The following is an 18,600-nucleotide window of genomic DNA, read 5'->3' as shown; positions in this document are numbered from 1 at the left end:
AGTCAAAAAATTTATCTTTGGAGTTTTTCACAATAAATTGAAGTTGAGATAAGAATTGTTTGATACTCAAAGTTTCACGCAACTTTTCGTCACGATCTTCAGTCAAAAATTCTATACAATTATTGCCGACCCAAAAAAATATCAGCGTTTTGATTGGTCGAGAGCATCGAGATATTTGCGATATTTCATATTTCTTTAGTCTGGAAATATGACCGCGTTGACTTTTGGGGGACTGGGTAAGCGGCGGGAGAAAAATCAAAACAAAACAGCCGAAAAGAACTGACTTGGGAATCAAAGGGAAAAACGCAACAAAAATATGTTCGCAGATTAACTTTTACTTTGGAGTTCTTCCATAAAAGACACTAAAATCAAATCTGATGAACCAAGAAATTATAAAACTACTTGACACCACCCAAATATTTTCAAATTTGTCAAATGTGTTGGCCAATAAAATTTCTCATAACATAACAAGGGAAGTGTAATGTCTTGTATTAAACCAAATGACGAGTGATTTTTATAAAAGTTCTCTCCTATTCTCGTTCTCGACAACAACATACGTCCTTGACTTTTCAACTCAACAATCATTACATCTTCCTTCTGAAATTCGAAACATTTAGAGCTTGACGATAATCAAGAAAGTATCCAAATTGTTTTGCTGTTGAAAAAATGTTGTTCTTTAACCATTATTACAAGCATACATTTTTCATCGTGGGACTCCTTTCCTCTGCTATTCTTTCCAATGGCAATGGCCATATGCCATCGAAACAAAAAAATAGAAAAAGACTGAATGTTATCAATCTGATTAATCCAATGATGGAGGGTTTCTTCTCCATCGAAACAATACTGTACATCATCTGCATTTTGAATTATCAATCTAGAAACTTTCCAATACATCTCTGAAAAATCTGCAACTTTTCAAAACAAAACTTCTGGATCGAAAATGATCGAAAAGTTTTGTTTTTGTGTGAATATTTTCAGCGGGAAGTTATCGAATGTTTTTGTTCGAATCTAACGTTCGAATTAGATTTTCGAATAAAAACATTCGAAACTACACAGAAGCAGAAGAAGGCGGAAGTAAGTTTTGAAAAAAAAAGAGGACAATTTTTTTGAGTCGACAATAAATTAGTTATCACACGGCTTCTCGTGCAATACTCGATATTTTACTCGTTCCGAGATTTTACCGATATTTTTCCTCGCCTAAAGGCTCGGAAAAATATTACGGAAAAATCTCGGAACTCGTAAAATATTTCTCGTATTGCACTCGAAATCATGCGATAACTAGTACAAATTCGTTTCAAGTTTACAAAAATATACTGTGCACTGTAAAGTCTTCGTCAAAGTAATTGACGTCATTTCAGTCTTTGGTGTCGTGGAGTTTGAGGGTGAACTTATTCACATGCTGACATTTCGAGATCAGTTCATTCCTTGAATTTAACAGTTTCTCGGGTTGGTCGAACGTGGCAATTTCTAATTTTTCGCTAAGGCAGAGTGAACATTTCAGCGAAGCACGGTTGAACGGTGGACATTTACGGACTGTCTTCCAAGTAATCTTTGGGGCACGATTCTTTCGTTTCAAATTTTTCTTTTTATAACATTTAGATAATACCTTTCGGAACATATGAATATAAAGAGGTGACCAAAATTCCTATCAAAAATGTGACTTTTCTTGACTTACATTCGGCTAAAATTTAGACATTGCAAAGTTGTAAAGGGTCCTAAAAGTGACTTATATCATGCTTTCTCTTGGAAACTTTTACAGTAGTAGGAACAAATAACAGATTTAAATATTACCAAGAAATAATGACATAAAATGTGCTAAATTTTGACTTACAAATCGCAAATAATCCAGAAATTCTCATGTAGTAAATCAAAAACAACACCTACAAAAGCTAGTTAAACATTTAGAACTTGTAATTAGAACTTCTATTAGAATATGATGCCTTAGTTTTGGTTCCTTTAATAAAGATAGTGCCCATTTTTGACTTACTTTTAAATATAAACATTTTAACAACAGGACGCGTGTTATTTGAATCGTTTTGAATTATGGTACCTGCTATTACAGCAAGCTCTCTACGGCTTTAAGTGAATAGGATAAAAGACTGTTATCTTTCTCCTCCTCTACTCTTATATTTCTTTGGTGATAGGTATACCCAACCTGTCCACCACTATAATGATGGCCGATTCTTTTTTTCAGCTAAGCAGCAAGATTTCAGACAACCTACACGAGTCGATCACTGATTGTATTTGTAATGCAATCTATACATCTGGGGTAATTAGATTATTAGACCACATTTCGACGTTACGATTTTGTATTAACTCGGTATGGTTTCTGTTACGGATCGAGAGTTTACATATTGGTTTCGGAACGTTTTGGAGCAAGAAAACGGAGCAGTTCCGGTCCGATGAAAATAGCGGAGTGAAATCTTTTCGATACATTTTGCTTTGTAATGTCTTTTTTTTTTTGACGTTTTGAATTTTGACGTTCACACAATTGTTTCGGAATCGTTTTGTTTGGAAACCATACGGAACCGAACATGGTTAATCAAATTATTTTTCCACATTTCCCACAATGTTATCACCTCATGTGTATGGAACCACCAGACAAAATATAACTATACGTAGGTTTTATTGAGAGCCCGGGGGGGGGGGCAGTCAGGCAAATTGACCGACGGGTATGTGCGGCGGTTAAGGGTATGTTTTTCAGAATATCAGAAATGCACTGTAAGGGTGGAAATTTCAGCAAATCTGGGAAAAATTGCAAATTTTTGCTCGAAAATGTTGATTTTTTTTTTGAGTTTAAAATTTGAAAAATGCACTGTAAGGGTATGAATTTCACCGATTTTTTTCTGTACTGTAAGGGTGCGATTCTAAAAGCCAATTTTTTCACCGCACATACTGTCAGTTGGTAAACCCACTGCCCCCCCCCCCCCGGGATTGAGAGTGATATATGATTTTTTTCATTCGTTAACACTGATGCACATTATTTTTTCCTTTTGTAAGTTAAACTAGGGACTGGATCGTCAACTTTTCAATTTTTTCAGGACATTACAAATCAAGGACCACTCACAGAAGCATGCTTCAAATTCGTCACCCAAATGATTCCACAGGCCTTCCAACAAGCAGCCAGAGACGAAGACTCTGATAAGTAAGAAATGCAAAATATTCCAATTTTTTCAATAGTTTGATAAATCCCTAATGGATACCCGATACCCAAACAAAACAAAAATTCAAAGCTTCATTTTTTGTTGTACTTTAAGTTTCTTGCGTACAATCATCAGCTACATACAAAATTATCTAACTTGTTGGAAAAAATTCAAATTTACAAGTCGTAGGTCGTAAGAAGTTGTTAAAACTGGTTAAAATTATAATCAATAAAAATCGAAACGAAAGAAACAAAAACAAAAATGCTATTCTCAAGAAGGGTCCGTTAGTCTTTTGCCTTATAATTTTTTAACATGAACTTATTCATGTGGCGATATTTGGCGACAATTTCTGAGCGTTTATTCAGTAATTCGGACTTGTTTTCGTATCTTAGAATTTCCGATTTCCAATTTCCAAAATACTCGATACCCATAAAGTTTACGATTGTGATAACAAGCGAGATTTGATGTTTTCTTAAAGCTTGTAAATTTTAGTTTAAAACTAAAACTTAAGTTTGCAAAATGTCCCAGATCTGATTGGTCTTTTGTCCTACGAATTTTAAGACTTTTCCTTGTATGTATTGATTGATCGTTAGTTGTCCTTCATAATCACTAGTACAAATATCTTCTGATAATTTAGACCTATACCCGCTTTATTAAGCCACTGTTGTACAGAATAACACTTTCAATTTCAGGCTGATTAATTACACGCGTATTTACGCTGAGCTTGGAGACGCGTTATTGGAGCCCATCTTGACAACACCAGGGCAAGGAGCAGGTGACCTGAAGACATTAGATCTCATATTGTCTTGTTTGGAATGCTCTAATCCCGATGTAAGTGGAGAGTTCTAAACTCAAAGTCATTCATATTGTTTGGTTTAATTTTATATCTCAAGGCAGAAAGAAATGTATACGAATTCTAATCTTTTAGCGGTATTAAATTCGTGTGTTACAAAATTTCGCGGGTACTTAATTTTGCGAAATTCAATACCGTTTAAATTTTTAGAAAATACAAAATCGCGAAATTAAATACACGCGAAAAATTTTCAAAATAGGCCAATGTACACCCAATACGTTGTGTTTCGGGAAAAATCACTCATTTTCTTTCTTTATTTCCACATTTTGAAAATGCCCAATTTAGTGAATCGCGAAATTTATTACACGCGAAAATTTCCAGAAACTAGTAATTACGAAATTTGATGCAGCCGAAATTTAATGCACTCTTTTTGGTTTTCTTTGGAATCCAATTACATCTTTCTCCAAAAAATTATTTTTATCTTGAATTTAATGTTTCATTCCTTTTTGATCTATTGATACTTCATTATGTACAGGTTGCTGTAATAACGTTCAACTTTTGGTACCGTTTTGCCGAATACATCGATACGAACGTGGAGAGAGATCAATGGGGAATTTACAAATCATACATTCGAAAACTCATCTTGTTGCTATGTCAACTGGTTCAGTTTGAAAATTCTCAAGTAAGACTGTCTCGTGTAAACTTTGGTGAATGAAAATTTAAGTTTAAACTTGATGCCCAGAGCTGATGTAATCTTTAGATTTTTAGATTTTTGAATCTCGGGGAAAATAAACTACTGGTTTTCAAATCATAACAACTACCTTGGAAACCTTATATATTTACCCATCGTCTTGACATTTAGACTGGCATACCAGAAAAAGGAGATTCATTCCAAGAATTCCGCTTACAAACATTAGATGTCATCCATGATATTGTTTTTGTTATTGGCTCAACTGAATGCTTTACCGAGGTAAAAATATTTACAGAATCTATCTTGAACCCGGTGACCCACAAAAAAGTATCAGAGTTTTGATGGGTAACTGTGTTCGATATTAAATTATTTTAAAGGAAAAAAACTTTCGAATAAAGTTTCTTATAGGCTTTTTAAATTTGGACTAGTAGCTCACAAGTTTAGCTTATTAATTAATTAATTCGAAACAGAAAAACTCTCTCGTTTTATTTGTAAACAAAGAAACAATGGTGTTTCACTTTGTCAAGCCCCGAAGATATCAGAACTTTATCAACAGCTTTTGATTCTCAATGAATAAAATTACCTTCCTGGGATAATTTCATCATGTGATAGTTTTATCATGGGATATATATTCATGGTTGAGCTGTGACCTTAAATAATTGATGATGATATTGAAAGACACGTTATTGTTTCGTCTCTAGATCTTTCAAAGTTTGCAACAAGAGACACCAACATGGAACAAACTTGAAGCTCGCTTATTTTGTATGAACCCTTTATCGAAGTTCATATCCATGTAAGTTGTTTATGTTAGATTTACCAACATCAGGTCCAGTCCCTGTGAACAGTTCCTTAGAAGACTTTTCCTAACTTTCTCTGGTCGATTTAAAAGACGGCAGAGGGTTACTGACCCTGGCATGTGATCGACAATTAACCCAGATGGTCAGAACGCTTAGGCAAGGCAAACATTAAAGGGGTTGGAGGTTGGTATCAATAAGGAGTTAAGTGGTTCAAAGGAGTAATGTGTTGTACGGGTACCCTCCTATTTGGTTATAAACATCACATCACAAGGATTAAAGGAAAAGTAGATTTTGCTCTCGTGGTGTATTTAGATTCACATGAGTAGTCTTTATCATAAGCGTACTCAACTCCGATGAAACATTTGGTTAGCCGGGATAGAGAAACTGACTCTAAAGTTCTCAGTGCAGAAGATCGACGGGAATTTGGCCGTTACTTGAAATAGTTATTGAAAGAAAGCAAAAGCGTCGAGTTTTGACGGTCAATTTCAAAACTAGTATTATAACAACTCATTTTCCCTTGTTCTTACTTCAGGAATTACGATGTCCCAGGTCACGTGATTCAAATGTTGTTGAGTTTACCGAAAGACATTCACATTATGGTGCAACACACAGCCATCGTTCTGCTTGGTGATATGTCCAGGTGGATTAGTGACCATGAGCAATTCATTGGTAAAATTTTGAATTGTTTTTTCGATTCTCAAATTGTATCAACTTCGGACAATTCTAATTTGTTTTCCAATTCGAGGTGTTGGGAGTTTGGTTTGTAGTGTCAGTCTTTTGGCCATCAAAGATCTTTCTAGGTCTAAAGGCACGATAATCTTTTTATTACTATTGACCTAAAAATATGCGTTTGCATCCAACGGAAGGAGCTGCGGACCCTAAGCGATGGCCTCCTATTGATTGCTGTATTTCCAAAAAGCGTTTGATTGGCATTCTTTGTTCTTAATTTTATACTCGCGAGCATTGTCTAGCCTTCTATGAAGAAATTTTTCTAATCAAGTCGTGTAAAGATTTCTCCCAATATGGAGTTATAGTCCTGTTGTGGCTAGCCCAGGTCAATAGTCCATTTCATAAATTACGTCACGAACATCACTTGCCTCGTATTCAAACAATTTCCATGAGACATTGAATGATTATTTTATGAAAAGAAAGTAGTTGTAATAAAATCCGCTGGGAGTTAATCACCATTGCAATAATTTCAAAACGAGGCAAGTGATGTTAGTGACGTAATTCATGAAAAGGTCTATTACCTAATAAACCGAAATTTCTTAACAATTTTTTTTTTAGATGCAACCTTCCAGTTCATACTGAACGGTCTTCAACACAAAGATCTTGCACAAATGGCTTCTTTTTCGTTATCCAAATTCTGTATGCAATGTTGCCAGAAAATGAACAAAATGTTTCCAGTGCTGTTAGAGGTCTGTTTAAAACATCTCTTTTTCAAATTATGGTTTCATAGGAGAAAAGAAATTGAGTAAATCGGAAAAAAATCACCTTTATCTTTTGAAGAATTCAAAGATTTTTACTGAGAGTCAAAAAAAAATTAATCTTTTTACTCATTAAATCGCCCAATTATGTCACGGTCATTTATTTGACCCTTTTCCTACGTTTTAGAATCAACTTCTCAGATAATTTTTTTCAATATTCTATTTTATAATAATCGTTCTAAATATCACAGTACCAAGATGGTTTCTAAACACTTTATTTCATGAAACTCAGTGTCTTGTGTCAAAAAATTGATTGTATTTCATGCTTTTATAATCGACTTTTCTCAATAATGCACTTCAGGTTTGCAAAGTAGTGGAGACGCTGAATGTCGACAATGAAGGTGTTATTGGTATATTGACTGGTAAGTCTTTGTTTTCAAAGATTCTCATCATCATCATTCTTCGACCTAACAAGACCTAGTTCCGAAACAAACAGCATCCGTCCCTCCACAGCTCACGGTCAGCCATTGCAGTATCGCGTTCTTTAAATTCTAGCCCTGTAACCTGTTTCAGAATGTCAAGGAATGTGTGCTTTCTCGAGCGCTTAGGACCGGCAGGACACCAAAGTTATACATCTGAAACAACTTCGTGTTTTGCAAAGCTCTCAAAGATATCGAATTATTTTTTAAAGTGAGCTATTTTTACTAAAGCTAAGAATCCACTAATGCAGTGGAAACTCTCCAATAATGGGCACAAAATATTAGTTTGAGATGGAAAGATTATTCTTGTATTTTTTGTATGGATGCACGCGCACTAACTTACTTCGCCCTGTCTGGTAACTCCAGCCAGGAGTGTACTCTGTACAAGAGAATATTTCACGTATTTCACTTCGTAGTACACTCTGTGCGTATTGTCTGTTTGATAAAAAAATTCCCGTACGGAGACCTCTGCGATGAAGTATGACTCATAAATAGCAGCACTTCTCTCATCGCCTTCCCTCTCTCACCAACACTCCATCGCAGCGGTCGGTTTGAAAAGACAATGACAACAGACCCTCTACGGCAATGAATTTTGAAATAAGCCGTAGATACTTCGACAAATATATACCAGCAAACTTGAAAAATAAAATATTTGATAATGTTAATGGGACTTGACGTGATTTCATATGATAGGTAAACAAGCAAAACACATAAAGGAAACTTTTTCCTTCGACTTTTGCAAATTATTTCCAATTTCTAGGAATCGAAACCGTTGATTATTCTCATAAATTTTTTTTCCTGGTAATATTATAAGGAATTTTTCATTGTGAAATGGCTCGTTAAAATAATTCAACAAGCAGATTTACCAATAAAAATACAGATAAAGTTGGGTTACTTTCCCCTTTTGAAGATATTTCTATTTTCTTGGATTGGAAACCGCTGATTATTATCATAATTTATTTTTCCTGGATATATGTAAGGAATCTTTTATTACAAAACGTCTCGTTTAGATTTACCAGTAAAAATACCGATAAAATGGCAATACTGCGGGAATTCTGTGTCAGCTACTTTCGTTTAAGCAAATGATGACGTCACGGGAAGCATTATTGCAAAGCTAATGACACCAATTAAGAGGGAAAAAACGACATACTAATCAAAATACCTGATAATAGGAAATCTAAATATCAGTATATAAGTAGCGCACATTTATTTTGAAAAAACATAAACCATCATCCAGTCAACAAGCAATTATCACCATCTTAAAAGCAGAAAATACTTTGGAAAATCAAATCTTTATCAACGTTAACTACAGTCGATGCATAAATTAAATTTTTGTCTGGTGATTGTCATACTTGCCGTTGATATGCGCTGAAAACGTCTCAAATAAACGAATCTCCTCAACGGAAAAATGACCAAATTAGCAAATTAGATGTCTTGAAATTTGTTCAAGAAGATGGAATACTTAGGTCACCTGTGAAGAAAGACTTGCAATCACAAAAGCTCAGCAATTCAAACGAAGATGTAAGCTTTAGCAACCAAAACGAACAAGTTGATGACGATGATGATGAAGTCTTTTTGAGAATCAGACGTTCCCCTAAAGGAGGGCGTGGAGGCGGAGGTCGATCAAGTGGTGGGCGTTCTGGTCTTTCGGGTACTGGGCACTCTGTTATCTCAACAGGCCGTACCAGTGTTGGTCGCAGAACTCATTTTCAACCATACGTTCGCTCTCTTCCCTCGTATCCGAATCTCAAAAGGAGATCTATTTCACCTCAATTCGTTAACCATCGGATCGTAAACCCAGCAAATGTCCGCCGCACCTCAACAAACATACGGAGAATTAATTCAAGAATCAATAATCCAAGACGACTCCCTAATATTCGCAACAGAACTAACTTACAACGACGTATTTCAAGAAGGCTTCCCAACACCAATACAAGAGGACGATTGAACCATCCAAACTATCGTGACGTTGAAAAGAAACGATCAAAGCTTTCCGCAGGAGCTATTGTTGGAATCGTGCTAGGATCCTTAGCCGGTCTTGGTCTCATTATTTTAGGAGTGTTTTGCTGCTATCGTAAACGGCTGTTGTGTTTTTCAGCTTAAAATCCCTATTCAGGAAATGTAGACACTTTAACCGTTAAAATTTAAAATTTGTTATTTTTTATTTTTTCTAAGACTTTTTAAATGTATCGTGTAATACCGAAAATATATTTGTTATTGTTGAATGTGAAATGGTTACTGTACTTCCTAACGAAATCCGGAATTCGACCCCTTTTTCCGATAGAAAGAGTGACGTAATCTTAACTCATAGCATATCAAGAAAACATTAGTTCTAAGTGTTATTGGGATGTTTTTGTGATTTTCATAACTACACGTTTCTTTTATAAGAACAAACTATATAAGAACATAAGGCTTCGATGGCCAAAATGTTAAGAATAAGTTAAGGCTTTTTAAGGCTTCATGGACTCTAAAACAGCTAATTTCTTAGGAAAATAGGTAAAAATGGTCACGAAATGGTGAAATTAAGAACATTTTAAGAACATTTCTAGGCTTAAAATCCAAAATGTTAAGAACATCCGAAGGCTTCAAAAATTTTGGATGTTCTTATAAAAAAAACGTGCAGTCATGTAGATGATCAACTAAACGAAAATAAACGAGTTATAATTAGTTGATACCTTTCTCGCAACACAATAGTTTGATGATGTTATCGTGCGTTACAATACTTTTGTCATTTAATGAATAAAAGAATGAAAATATGCATTCTCCACGGTACTTTCATGATCATTTTTGACCAAGATTCAAAATGATCCAAGTTTTTTAGAACTTATTTCCTAGTCTATCAAGCTTTCTTTAAATTCTAGCCCTGTAACCTGTTTCAGAATGTCAAGGAATGTGTGCTTTCTAGAGTGCTTATTAGGACCGGCAGGACACCAAAGTTATACATCTGAAACAACTTCGTGTTTTGCAAAGCTCTCAAAGATATCGAATTACCTTTCTCACAACACGATAGTTAGACGATGTTATCGTCCGTTACAATACTTTTGTCATTTAATGAATAAAAGAATGAAAATATGCATTCTCCACGGTACTTTCATGATCATTTTTGACCAAGATTCAAAATGATCCAAGTTTTTTAGAACTTATTTCCTAGTCTATCAAGCTTTCTTTAAATTCTAGCCCTGTAACCTGTTTCAGAATGTCAAGGAATGTGTGCTTTCTAGAGTGCTTATTAGGACCGGCAGGACACCAAAGTTATACATCTGAAACAACTTCGTGTTTTGCAAAGCTCTCAAAGATATCGAATTACCTTTCTCACAACACGATAGTTGGACGATGTTATCGTCCGTTACAATACTTTTGTCATTTAATGAAGAATGAATATATGCATTCTCCACGGTACTTTCATGATCATTTTTGACCAAGATTCAAAATGATCCAAGTTTTTTAGAACTTATTTCCTAATCAAGCTTTCCATTGATCGAAAGTTTGACTAAAAATGCCCTCACTTTTGCTTTAGATGACATGGCCTAGACCAAGCATTTAGGTCTTCCCTAGATGAAAAGGTGACTCCTATTCCAGTTTTCCCTGCCCCTTTTTGGTCATAGACTTAAATCAAGACCAGTAGCCATCTGACCTGGCTGTAATAATAACACTCATTAAATTAGTGATAGCAACCAACGTTAAATGATCATGGAATCCTAAATTGATAAAGATTCCTCTTCTTTGTCTTATGATAGGTTGTGCATTAGTTTTATCACGCATGCCAATGGACTATGTGACGGACGGTTTGATGCACCTCTGTACACCCAATGTACAACCCCTATACGAAGTGAGTCAAGAAGAAATTTCGATGTTAATATGGAATATTAATATATAGTTTAGATCTTCCTAAATTCGATTTTTCAAAAATATTTATCCAAAAGATTCAACTTCAACAACGACATCCCAGTCTGGCTTAAGAAATATTGACAACATAAAAAAGATCGATTTTGATTTTTATCCAAAAAACCCTTTTTTATACCCCCTGGAAATGTTCGTGCATCCCCTGTAAGGTTAATAAAATGGAATGGCCCATTCTTATTCTAAAGTTCTTAGTCCCTCGATTGTTTTGACGAGATCCACGACCACTTTTTCCTTTAATTTATAAACTAAATGGATCCTTTGGAACCGTTTGGCGATTCAAACCAGGAAACCTTGGTTTGAGGTGCAAACAGTTCCAGCTGTTCATCAGTCGTCTCTCGATGTCTTTTTTGTTCCTTCTAGATTTTACAATCAAGTGCTGCAGGAGATCCTGTCAAATATCTTGACCGTTTGGCAGCTATTTTCAGGTAGATTTTGATGAGTATTTTTAGATTGATAATAGAATCATTGTTTAAAGTCTTGTTTATTGTTGAAAAGTTCTAGTCCTTGATGGGAGTCAAAGATTCAAAAATGGTGTTAACTTCATCTTTATTTTCCAAGAAAGAGAGAACCCCTCAAATGTTAGAGCTTTCCTTTATCTATCAAACCTTCATTTTCTATTGATTTATTTTAAATTATTGTTCTTCCATGTATAGGGATATTCAAATCAACCAGGTAGCAGCAGGACAAGAACATCCTTGCAAGAAAGTCATCGCTCAGGTATGAATTGATTGATAAATATTGTGTAACTTAAAGAAGTAGATACTTCTTCCATCTAAAAGTATCGGTTGTCCCAAGGAAAACTCTACGGCGTTTCTCCTTTTTCTGAGGCTGAATAAATCATCGGAAGAATCGTGAATTTTCCTCTTTAATGATATTTTCAAAATATAGAAAGGAGACGCGTCCCTTATACTGACAAACCAAAAATAATTCAATCAATGATTTCTCAGAGTTTGTGATCGCACGACGCTGAAAGCGAAGGACAGGGAATGAATTTGCTTTTCTTTGTTTAAAGAATATTTGTAAGCAAATGGAGGAAGATGCGTTTACATGCATTATAAAGCTAGAGAAGAAACTACTTTTTCTTAACCTTTCTCAAGCAAGAAGAAGTGAAGCCTTAATTAAGATTGGGGCCGCGCAGGGCCGGCGAAACCGGGGGGGGGGCTAGGGGGGCTATAGCCCCCCCACTTTTTTGCAAAAAAAAGAAAAAACGAGAGAGAAAGAGAGGGTGAGAGAAAAAAAAGAAAAAATGAATTCTCAAAAACAACAATCTTTCTTTGCACCACATCCATAAGATCTAACGGATAAACTTGATGAAGAGTTGGTAGAGAGTTTGTGTCGACTCGAGTGAATCGCTTTAATTACTTTGGACAATTTTAATCTTTGATTACTGTATGTTTACTGCCTGTTAAAAGCATGCATTAAGTCTAATTTTACTTACGAATTTTGAACATCTAAAAGTCCCGCTTTATTTACTTATAGGTTTCATTTTGTTATTACCGTTGACGCTCTCTAATTCGATCTTCAAGGGGAATTGGATTTTCATCGAATAAGGGAGCTTATCGAATAAGGGAGCGTCGTTTATGAGAGTTTCATGTTGACAGGGACTTTACATTTCATCGAATAAGGGAGCCTATCGAATAGTAGAACGTCGAATTAAAGAGTGTCAACTGTATATAGTAGTATATTCTTTGGCGATTATCAGTATAAAAAGACACCTAACTTCTTTGATTTTTTCATTCCAATAACTTCATAAAAATTAAATTTAGGCCGATTCTAAGCTAATGTAGAGTACCATAATTTCAAAAATTTTCCGCCCCGTCGGCCCCAACCATGGTGGGCCTCCTTAGTCACTATCATTTAGCCCCCTCACTTTTAAAACCGATTCGCCGGCCCTGCCGCGTTTAGAGTGACACATTGAATCTAGCCTTTTCTTTGTTTTAAAGTGGGACACTCCCTTGGATAGGTCACTTGGATGGGTTTCAACCTGGCACTTTCGTGATAAACTTGCGGAGTGCGCGTTTTAGATGGGCCATCCAAGAGTTTTAACTCTAGCCCTATCAGTCTTTTAAACTCAATAACCATATGATGCCCTTTGATGTTTAAAGAGGTAAAAATTCATTTGAATTTTTGTTAAATTCAAGCTTTGGGACATGTTCAAAATGGTGGTACAAAAATACAAAGCTGATGATCGAATTATGGAGCGACATTTCAGGTTTGTCTATGTTAAGAGTGGAATGATCAGTGTTGTGAAGATGATGACAACTTTTTATAAATTATTTCTTCAGCCAGGAAAAACCGATTTTTCATGCATCCTCGACTCCCTTTCTTTCTTAATTTTGGTATGTTTTCTCGCAGCTTCTATATCTTTAATTGATATGATTCAAAAATTTGATTTGATATATTCATTATCCTTAGATGTATTCGATACGGTATCAGATGTTTGGGACAAGACTTCATTGACCTCATGGGAAATCTTGTCGAATTAGTAAGAAATTTTAGATTTTATGTATAGCTTTTAAAATATGTCCTATAAAAGGCTGACTTTTTCGGGAAGAAATTAATTTATCAAAGCTCCGTTGAATCCCTACCAGATGGGTGGTGTTTTTTAACCCATTGAAGCAGTCATTTGACTGAGATTCATTCTCGATACAACGTTTGGTTAACATTATAAGACTTTTTGGACCTACCCCGGTGGGGTAGAGGTCCTATAAATTAACCGATGTCCATCCGTCCGTTCGTCTGTACGTCCGTCCGTCCGTCTGTTACCAGCTTTTCTCAGGATTGGCTCATTAGTTTTTTCTGATTTTTGGCACAATGATGCAAAATGTCAATGCCCAAAATGTGACGGAGCCCGATTTTGGAAAAGATGCTGGAAAAACTGTTTTTTGGCATTTTCTCGAGATTTGGACAATCTCAAGTCAATGTCGCCTAAGAAATAGTTAATCTTTTTGAGGAAAAAGTGGAAAATTTACATTATTGGCCATAAAATCTTCATTTTTTATCTAAAAAGGTTGAAATTTTGAGGGATGGTCATAATTGATGGCTTATACCCAAAAATGAAAAAACAACTTGAAAAAGGTTTCTTATTTGAGGTTAATTTGACAATTTATAGACTCTTGTTAACCTCAAAATATAGAGACCCTCATTGTATTATTGGGGAAAAAATTGTTAGGCAGTTATCAAAAAGGCTTCAAATATCAAGCTTGTCTAAAAAAGGTTAGAGATTTCCCACAAGAAAGGTGGAATTCATGAGGTTAAAAAAATGGTAATAAGTAACCTCACATTCTTAACCATATCTTCTGCTAGCATGTGTATTAGGTTATAGGACAAAAATAAAATGATACTAGAAGCTTAGATCGATAGGGTTTTTATGAAATTGACAATCTTTGCCTTAACGTAGGGTTAAAGAATTGAGGTTAAAGTTAAAACTATATGTTAGGGAATGTGAGAAATTTGCTTTTCTAATTGATCTAAATAGTTCTATTTAAGCTACAGGTACAAAATAACTTTTTAAAATCTTTCATAAAGTAACTCAACTAGAAAAGATAAAATAGACCAAAAAGGTTCTTAAAATGAGGTTAAACAACCTGAAAAATTAGGATGTCTTGACTCATTTCAAATGAGCTAAACCTTCATTTTTCTGGCTAGAAATGCCATGCACAGGTTAAAATAGAAATTTTCAGAATGAACAAAAAAATGAATGGAAGAAAGGGTTAGCAATTTGAGGTTAACACTTATTAAAATCAACTGAACTAGAAATGCTATTCATCTAAGGTTCAACTTTGAAGTCTAGTTGGGGCAACCTAAGAATCTAAAGAAAATTCATATATTAACAGGTATTAACCTCATTTTTCCTACCTTACCTTGTTCCTCAACAACCATATTGAATTATAGATCCCACTATTTTTATTACACAACTTTCCCTTTCTATGCAGGCTATCTGAAAGCTTAAAATCAACCGCTTTCTCAGGTACTCGCGTCTCTCAAGTACCAGTTAACCTCACTTTTTATACCAAAATATAATTTTCATGTTTAGTTGTTTTTGATAATAGGCTACTGTTTGTCTGATATCCAAAATTAGACTGAAATATCATTGTTAACCTCGCAAATAGGATATTTTTGTGAAATAACCTCAAATTTTACACCCTACTTGAAATATTGACCTCATTTTTCCAGCCTTATCTTGTTGCCCAATCATTAAATAGTAAAACCAAATCATTTTTTTATGCTTTAACCTCACATTTAATACCAATTTCGGGCCATCTTTAAGGGCCATTAGGTTAACCTCAGAGCCATTTAACCTCATATTCTTAACCCTACTTTGACCAATAATATCTCTTTAAATTCAACACTTAACCTCTATAATGTATATATCATTGTGATCCTGAATAAATTTTGCGTTAGCATGTAAAGTAGCAAATAAAAATAAGTTAACCTCATTTATTTATCCTTTGTTAAAGACAAAAAAGTTCTTTTGAAAAAGTTAGGCGATTTTTGGGGGTTTTGACTTGAGATGGTCCATTTTATCATTAGTTTTTTCAGATTTTTTGCTCATAGATGCGTATTAACAATACCCAAAACATGGCCGAGTCCGATTTTTGAGAAAAAAAAAAATTTTCCGGCCGAAAATACCGAAAATATGCCGGAAATCGCCGTTTTTTTGCAGATTTTCATTGGACTTTTTCCTGATATTTCTTTGTTTTTTTCACGCAAAATCATTATTGATATCAATGCCAACCATCAAGTATGGTTCAATTGTCAATATAACTGATTTTTGATGCCGGGACTTTCTAAAAATCGCCGGAACAGCCGAATATGGCCGGAAAAACGGTTTTTCTTGAATTTCTCGAGCTGTACTTCATATATTTTCATGAAATTTTGCACACTGAAGTAAAATACCATTACCTAAAATGTGACGGAGCCTGATTTTTGAAGATAAAAAATTTCGGCCAAAAATGCCGACAATATGCCGTCAAAACCGGCTTGTTGCCATTTTGTCGAGATTTCATTAATCGTTTTTCTCAATTTTTGCACAAAGATGTGTATCAGCAATGCCCTAAGTGTGGCCGATTCGGATTTTTGAGAATCATGTTTTTCCGGCCGAAAATGCCGGAAGTATGCCGGAAATCGCCGTTTTTGCAGATTTGAATTGGGCTTTTTCCATAGATTTCTTTGTTTTTTCACTTAAAAAAATTATTGATAACATGCATGATTCAATTGTCAATAAAACTTTTGCAATTTTGCAACCGGAACTTTCTATTTCTTTTTTCCCTAAACATCTCTTCCCCCCCCCCCATCAACAATTAATGATGAAATTTAATGCATTTTCGCTAAACGCTATATTTTCTTAATGATGTTTTCTCCTTATTGGTATCTAAGTTTCATCGTCAGGTAGGTCCATTCAGCATGTTGCTTGTTATTTTTGTAGCTTGTGACATTGTATAACGAGCATCAACATTCGTGTCTGCTTTACATTGGAAGCGTGTTAGCTGACGAATACGGTGGCATCAAAGCTGTTGAAGGTACCATCATGCAAATGCTGAAGGTATAAGCTCTTCAAATAGCAAGTTTATGTATGTGTTTTTCTTTGCAACAGAGATGGTTAGCATGATTTGTTTGGATCCTGGCTGATTGTAGACAACGGTTAATCAGCAATTTTGTTGGTCAAAATTCCGGATTTCTCCAAACCGCTTCAGGCACTCCGCCGTCCTCAAAAGTGCAAATACATAAACTCGCTAATAACCAAGGTTTTGAATCTAATCTGTTACGATCCGAATCGGGTATGTTAAATTCCGGTGTTTATTAGTTCTAAGACTTCTCCCGTATCGCCTCAGTAGCTATCAGTTATAGGAGTTCTCGATTCTTAAGGTAAAAGTAAATTTTATGGAATTGTGTACAATTCGTTTAAACCTCTTGTTAGTATTTTATGTCGAAAGCACCTTTTCTTATGTTCTTTAATTTTCTTTCCGTGTGTTGCAGAGTTTTGTACCGCCAACATTCAAGATTTTATCACAAGCACATGGCTTACAAAACCATCCAGACACTGTCGATGATTTCTTTAGACTTTGTATCAGGTAAGAAAGTGTGGTGATCGGTTGGTACCCTCTCCTCTCCTGCAGGTCACGTTTACCCGTAGTTACGATTTCGTCACCTCGTTACATATGTTTACAGGCAAAAAGAAATGTTTAGCAGTTGACGCTTTTAGTATTTGAATCTGAAGTTTAACTCGACCCATTTATATTTGAGAAATTCTCAAGTGTGTTACAAGGCTTTGTTTGTCTGCCTGTCGTTTCCAAAGCCTGGATTTTAATAAGATTGGGATAATAGGGAAAAACTTTTGAAATTGCATGGAAGCAACTAAATTGGACCGATGATGGCACTCGGATGAGGCCGAAACGCTTAAAGAAAATATTTAAGTTTAACAAAAAACAAGAATGAAACATCTGTGTTTGAATTTTCTTTTAAAAACCTTCGGTGGGATCAACTTAAACGATTAAATTGGACTCTTCTTTCACTTCACCTTTATACCATAAATTAGTTTATCTGGGCTTTCACCTTTATTTCTTTAGACTACTTCAACGATGCACATTATCTTTCCTAAAGATGGAATCAATCGATTCAGTGGTCCAACTCTCCATCGCTGGAACAACCTTGAACCATCGAGATGGGAACACCTCAATCATGAAGTTCTTATGGCAACTTTGTAAATCGGGATACTTAGAACAAGTTAGAACCATGATAACCTATTCTTCTATGAATGAAGGGAATTTCCCCTCCGCCTACTTTCTGTTTGCGCCACAATTAATTTTATGGCAGGAGATGCTGGGTGATTCGTTCTGACCAGCCAGGTCAGGGTGCAGTTGTTTGCACTGCTGATGAGTTTGCAATAAGGACGAAATGCATTCCCCTATCTCCTGAAAGAAGATAGTTGGATCGAAACTCTTCACAAATATAACCCGTCTAATGTTTCTCTTGACTGGAAATACAGTCGACTCTCTCTCTCTAATTCGAACTTCTACTTTTCGAGTCTTTTTATAACTCGAACTGAAATATTGGTCCCAACTGCTAGAAGTTAGTATAAAAACTTTCTGTAATTCGAATCTTTCTCTAATTCGAAGAAAATTCTTGGTCCCTTAAAAGTTCAAATTAGAGAGAATCAACTATATGTATTTAAGTTGTTTTAGAGTCGGTCAGCCTGGAGAATAAACCATGTGAGAGAACAAAATGATGTTTTGCCTTTGAAAAATATTCCCAAAAAAGAATTCTAACCCTCAATCGATCCAAATCGTTCTACTTAAGCAACTCCAAATGAATCAAATGGAAGTTCATTCCATCCTCACCTAATAACACTTTCTTTCTGGTCACTA

General features: G+C 35.2%; 1 protein-coding gene across 1 annotated transcript in view; it reads left to right on the top strand.

Annotated features, from left to right (window-relative positions):
• Positions 1–18,600, top strand: part of LOC136806026 (transportin-3-like) — a 32,953-nt gene that overhangs the window by 6,181 nt on the left and 8,172 nt on the right. The window contains exons 10-26 of the mRNA XM_067062603.1: positions 2,195–2,269; positions 3,042–3,145; positions 3,836–3,974; positions 4,472–4,618; positions 4,799–4,906; positions 5,329–5,420; positions 5,957–6,093; positions 6,712–6,842; positions 7,213–7,273; positions 11,068–11,159; positions 11,594–11,658; positions 11,887–11,950; positions 13,375–13,445; positions 13,649–13,718; positions 16,662–16,778; positions 17,213–17,307; positions 17,803–17,959. Coding sequence (XP_066918704.1) covers positions 2,195–2,269; positions 3,042–3,145; positions 3,836–3,974; positions 4,472–4,618; positions 4,799–4,906; positions 5,329–5,420; positions 5,957–6,093; positions 6,712–6,842; positions 7,213–7,273; positions 11,068–11,159; positions 11,594–11,658; positions 11,887–11,950; positions 13,375–13,445; positions 13,649–13,718; positions 16,662–16,778; positions 17,213–17,307; positions 17,803–17,959 — 1,725 coding nt within the window. The remainder of the gene's footprint in view (positions 1–2,194; positions 2,270–3,041; positions 3,146–3,835; positions 3,975–4,471; positions 4,619–4,798; positions 4,907–5,328; positions 5,421–5,956; positions 6,094–6,711; positions 6,843–7,212; positions 7,274–11,067; positions 11,160–11,593; positions 11,659–11,886; positions 11,951–13,374; positions 13,446–13,648; positions 13,719–16,661; positions 16,779–17,212; positions 17,308–17,802; positions 17,960–18,600) is intronic.

The sequence above is a fragment of the Clytia hemisphaerica genome, unplaced genomic scaffold (assembly GCF_902728285.1).
Source record: "Clytia hemisphaerica strain Z4C2 unplaced genomic scaffold, Clytia hemisphaerica genome assembly, whole genome shotgun sequence".
Lineage (NCBI taxonomy): Eukaryota > Metazoa > Cnidaria > Hydrozoa > Leptothecata > Clytiidae > Clytia > Clytia hemisphaerica.
Note: the sequence above shows the minus strand (reverse complement) of the source record. Positions and strands in the feature narration are given on the sequence as shown.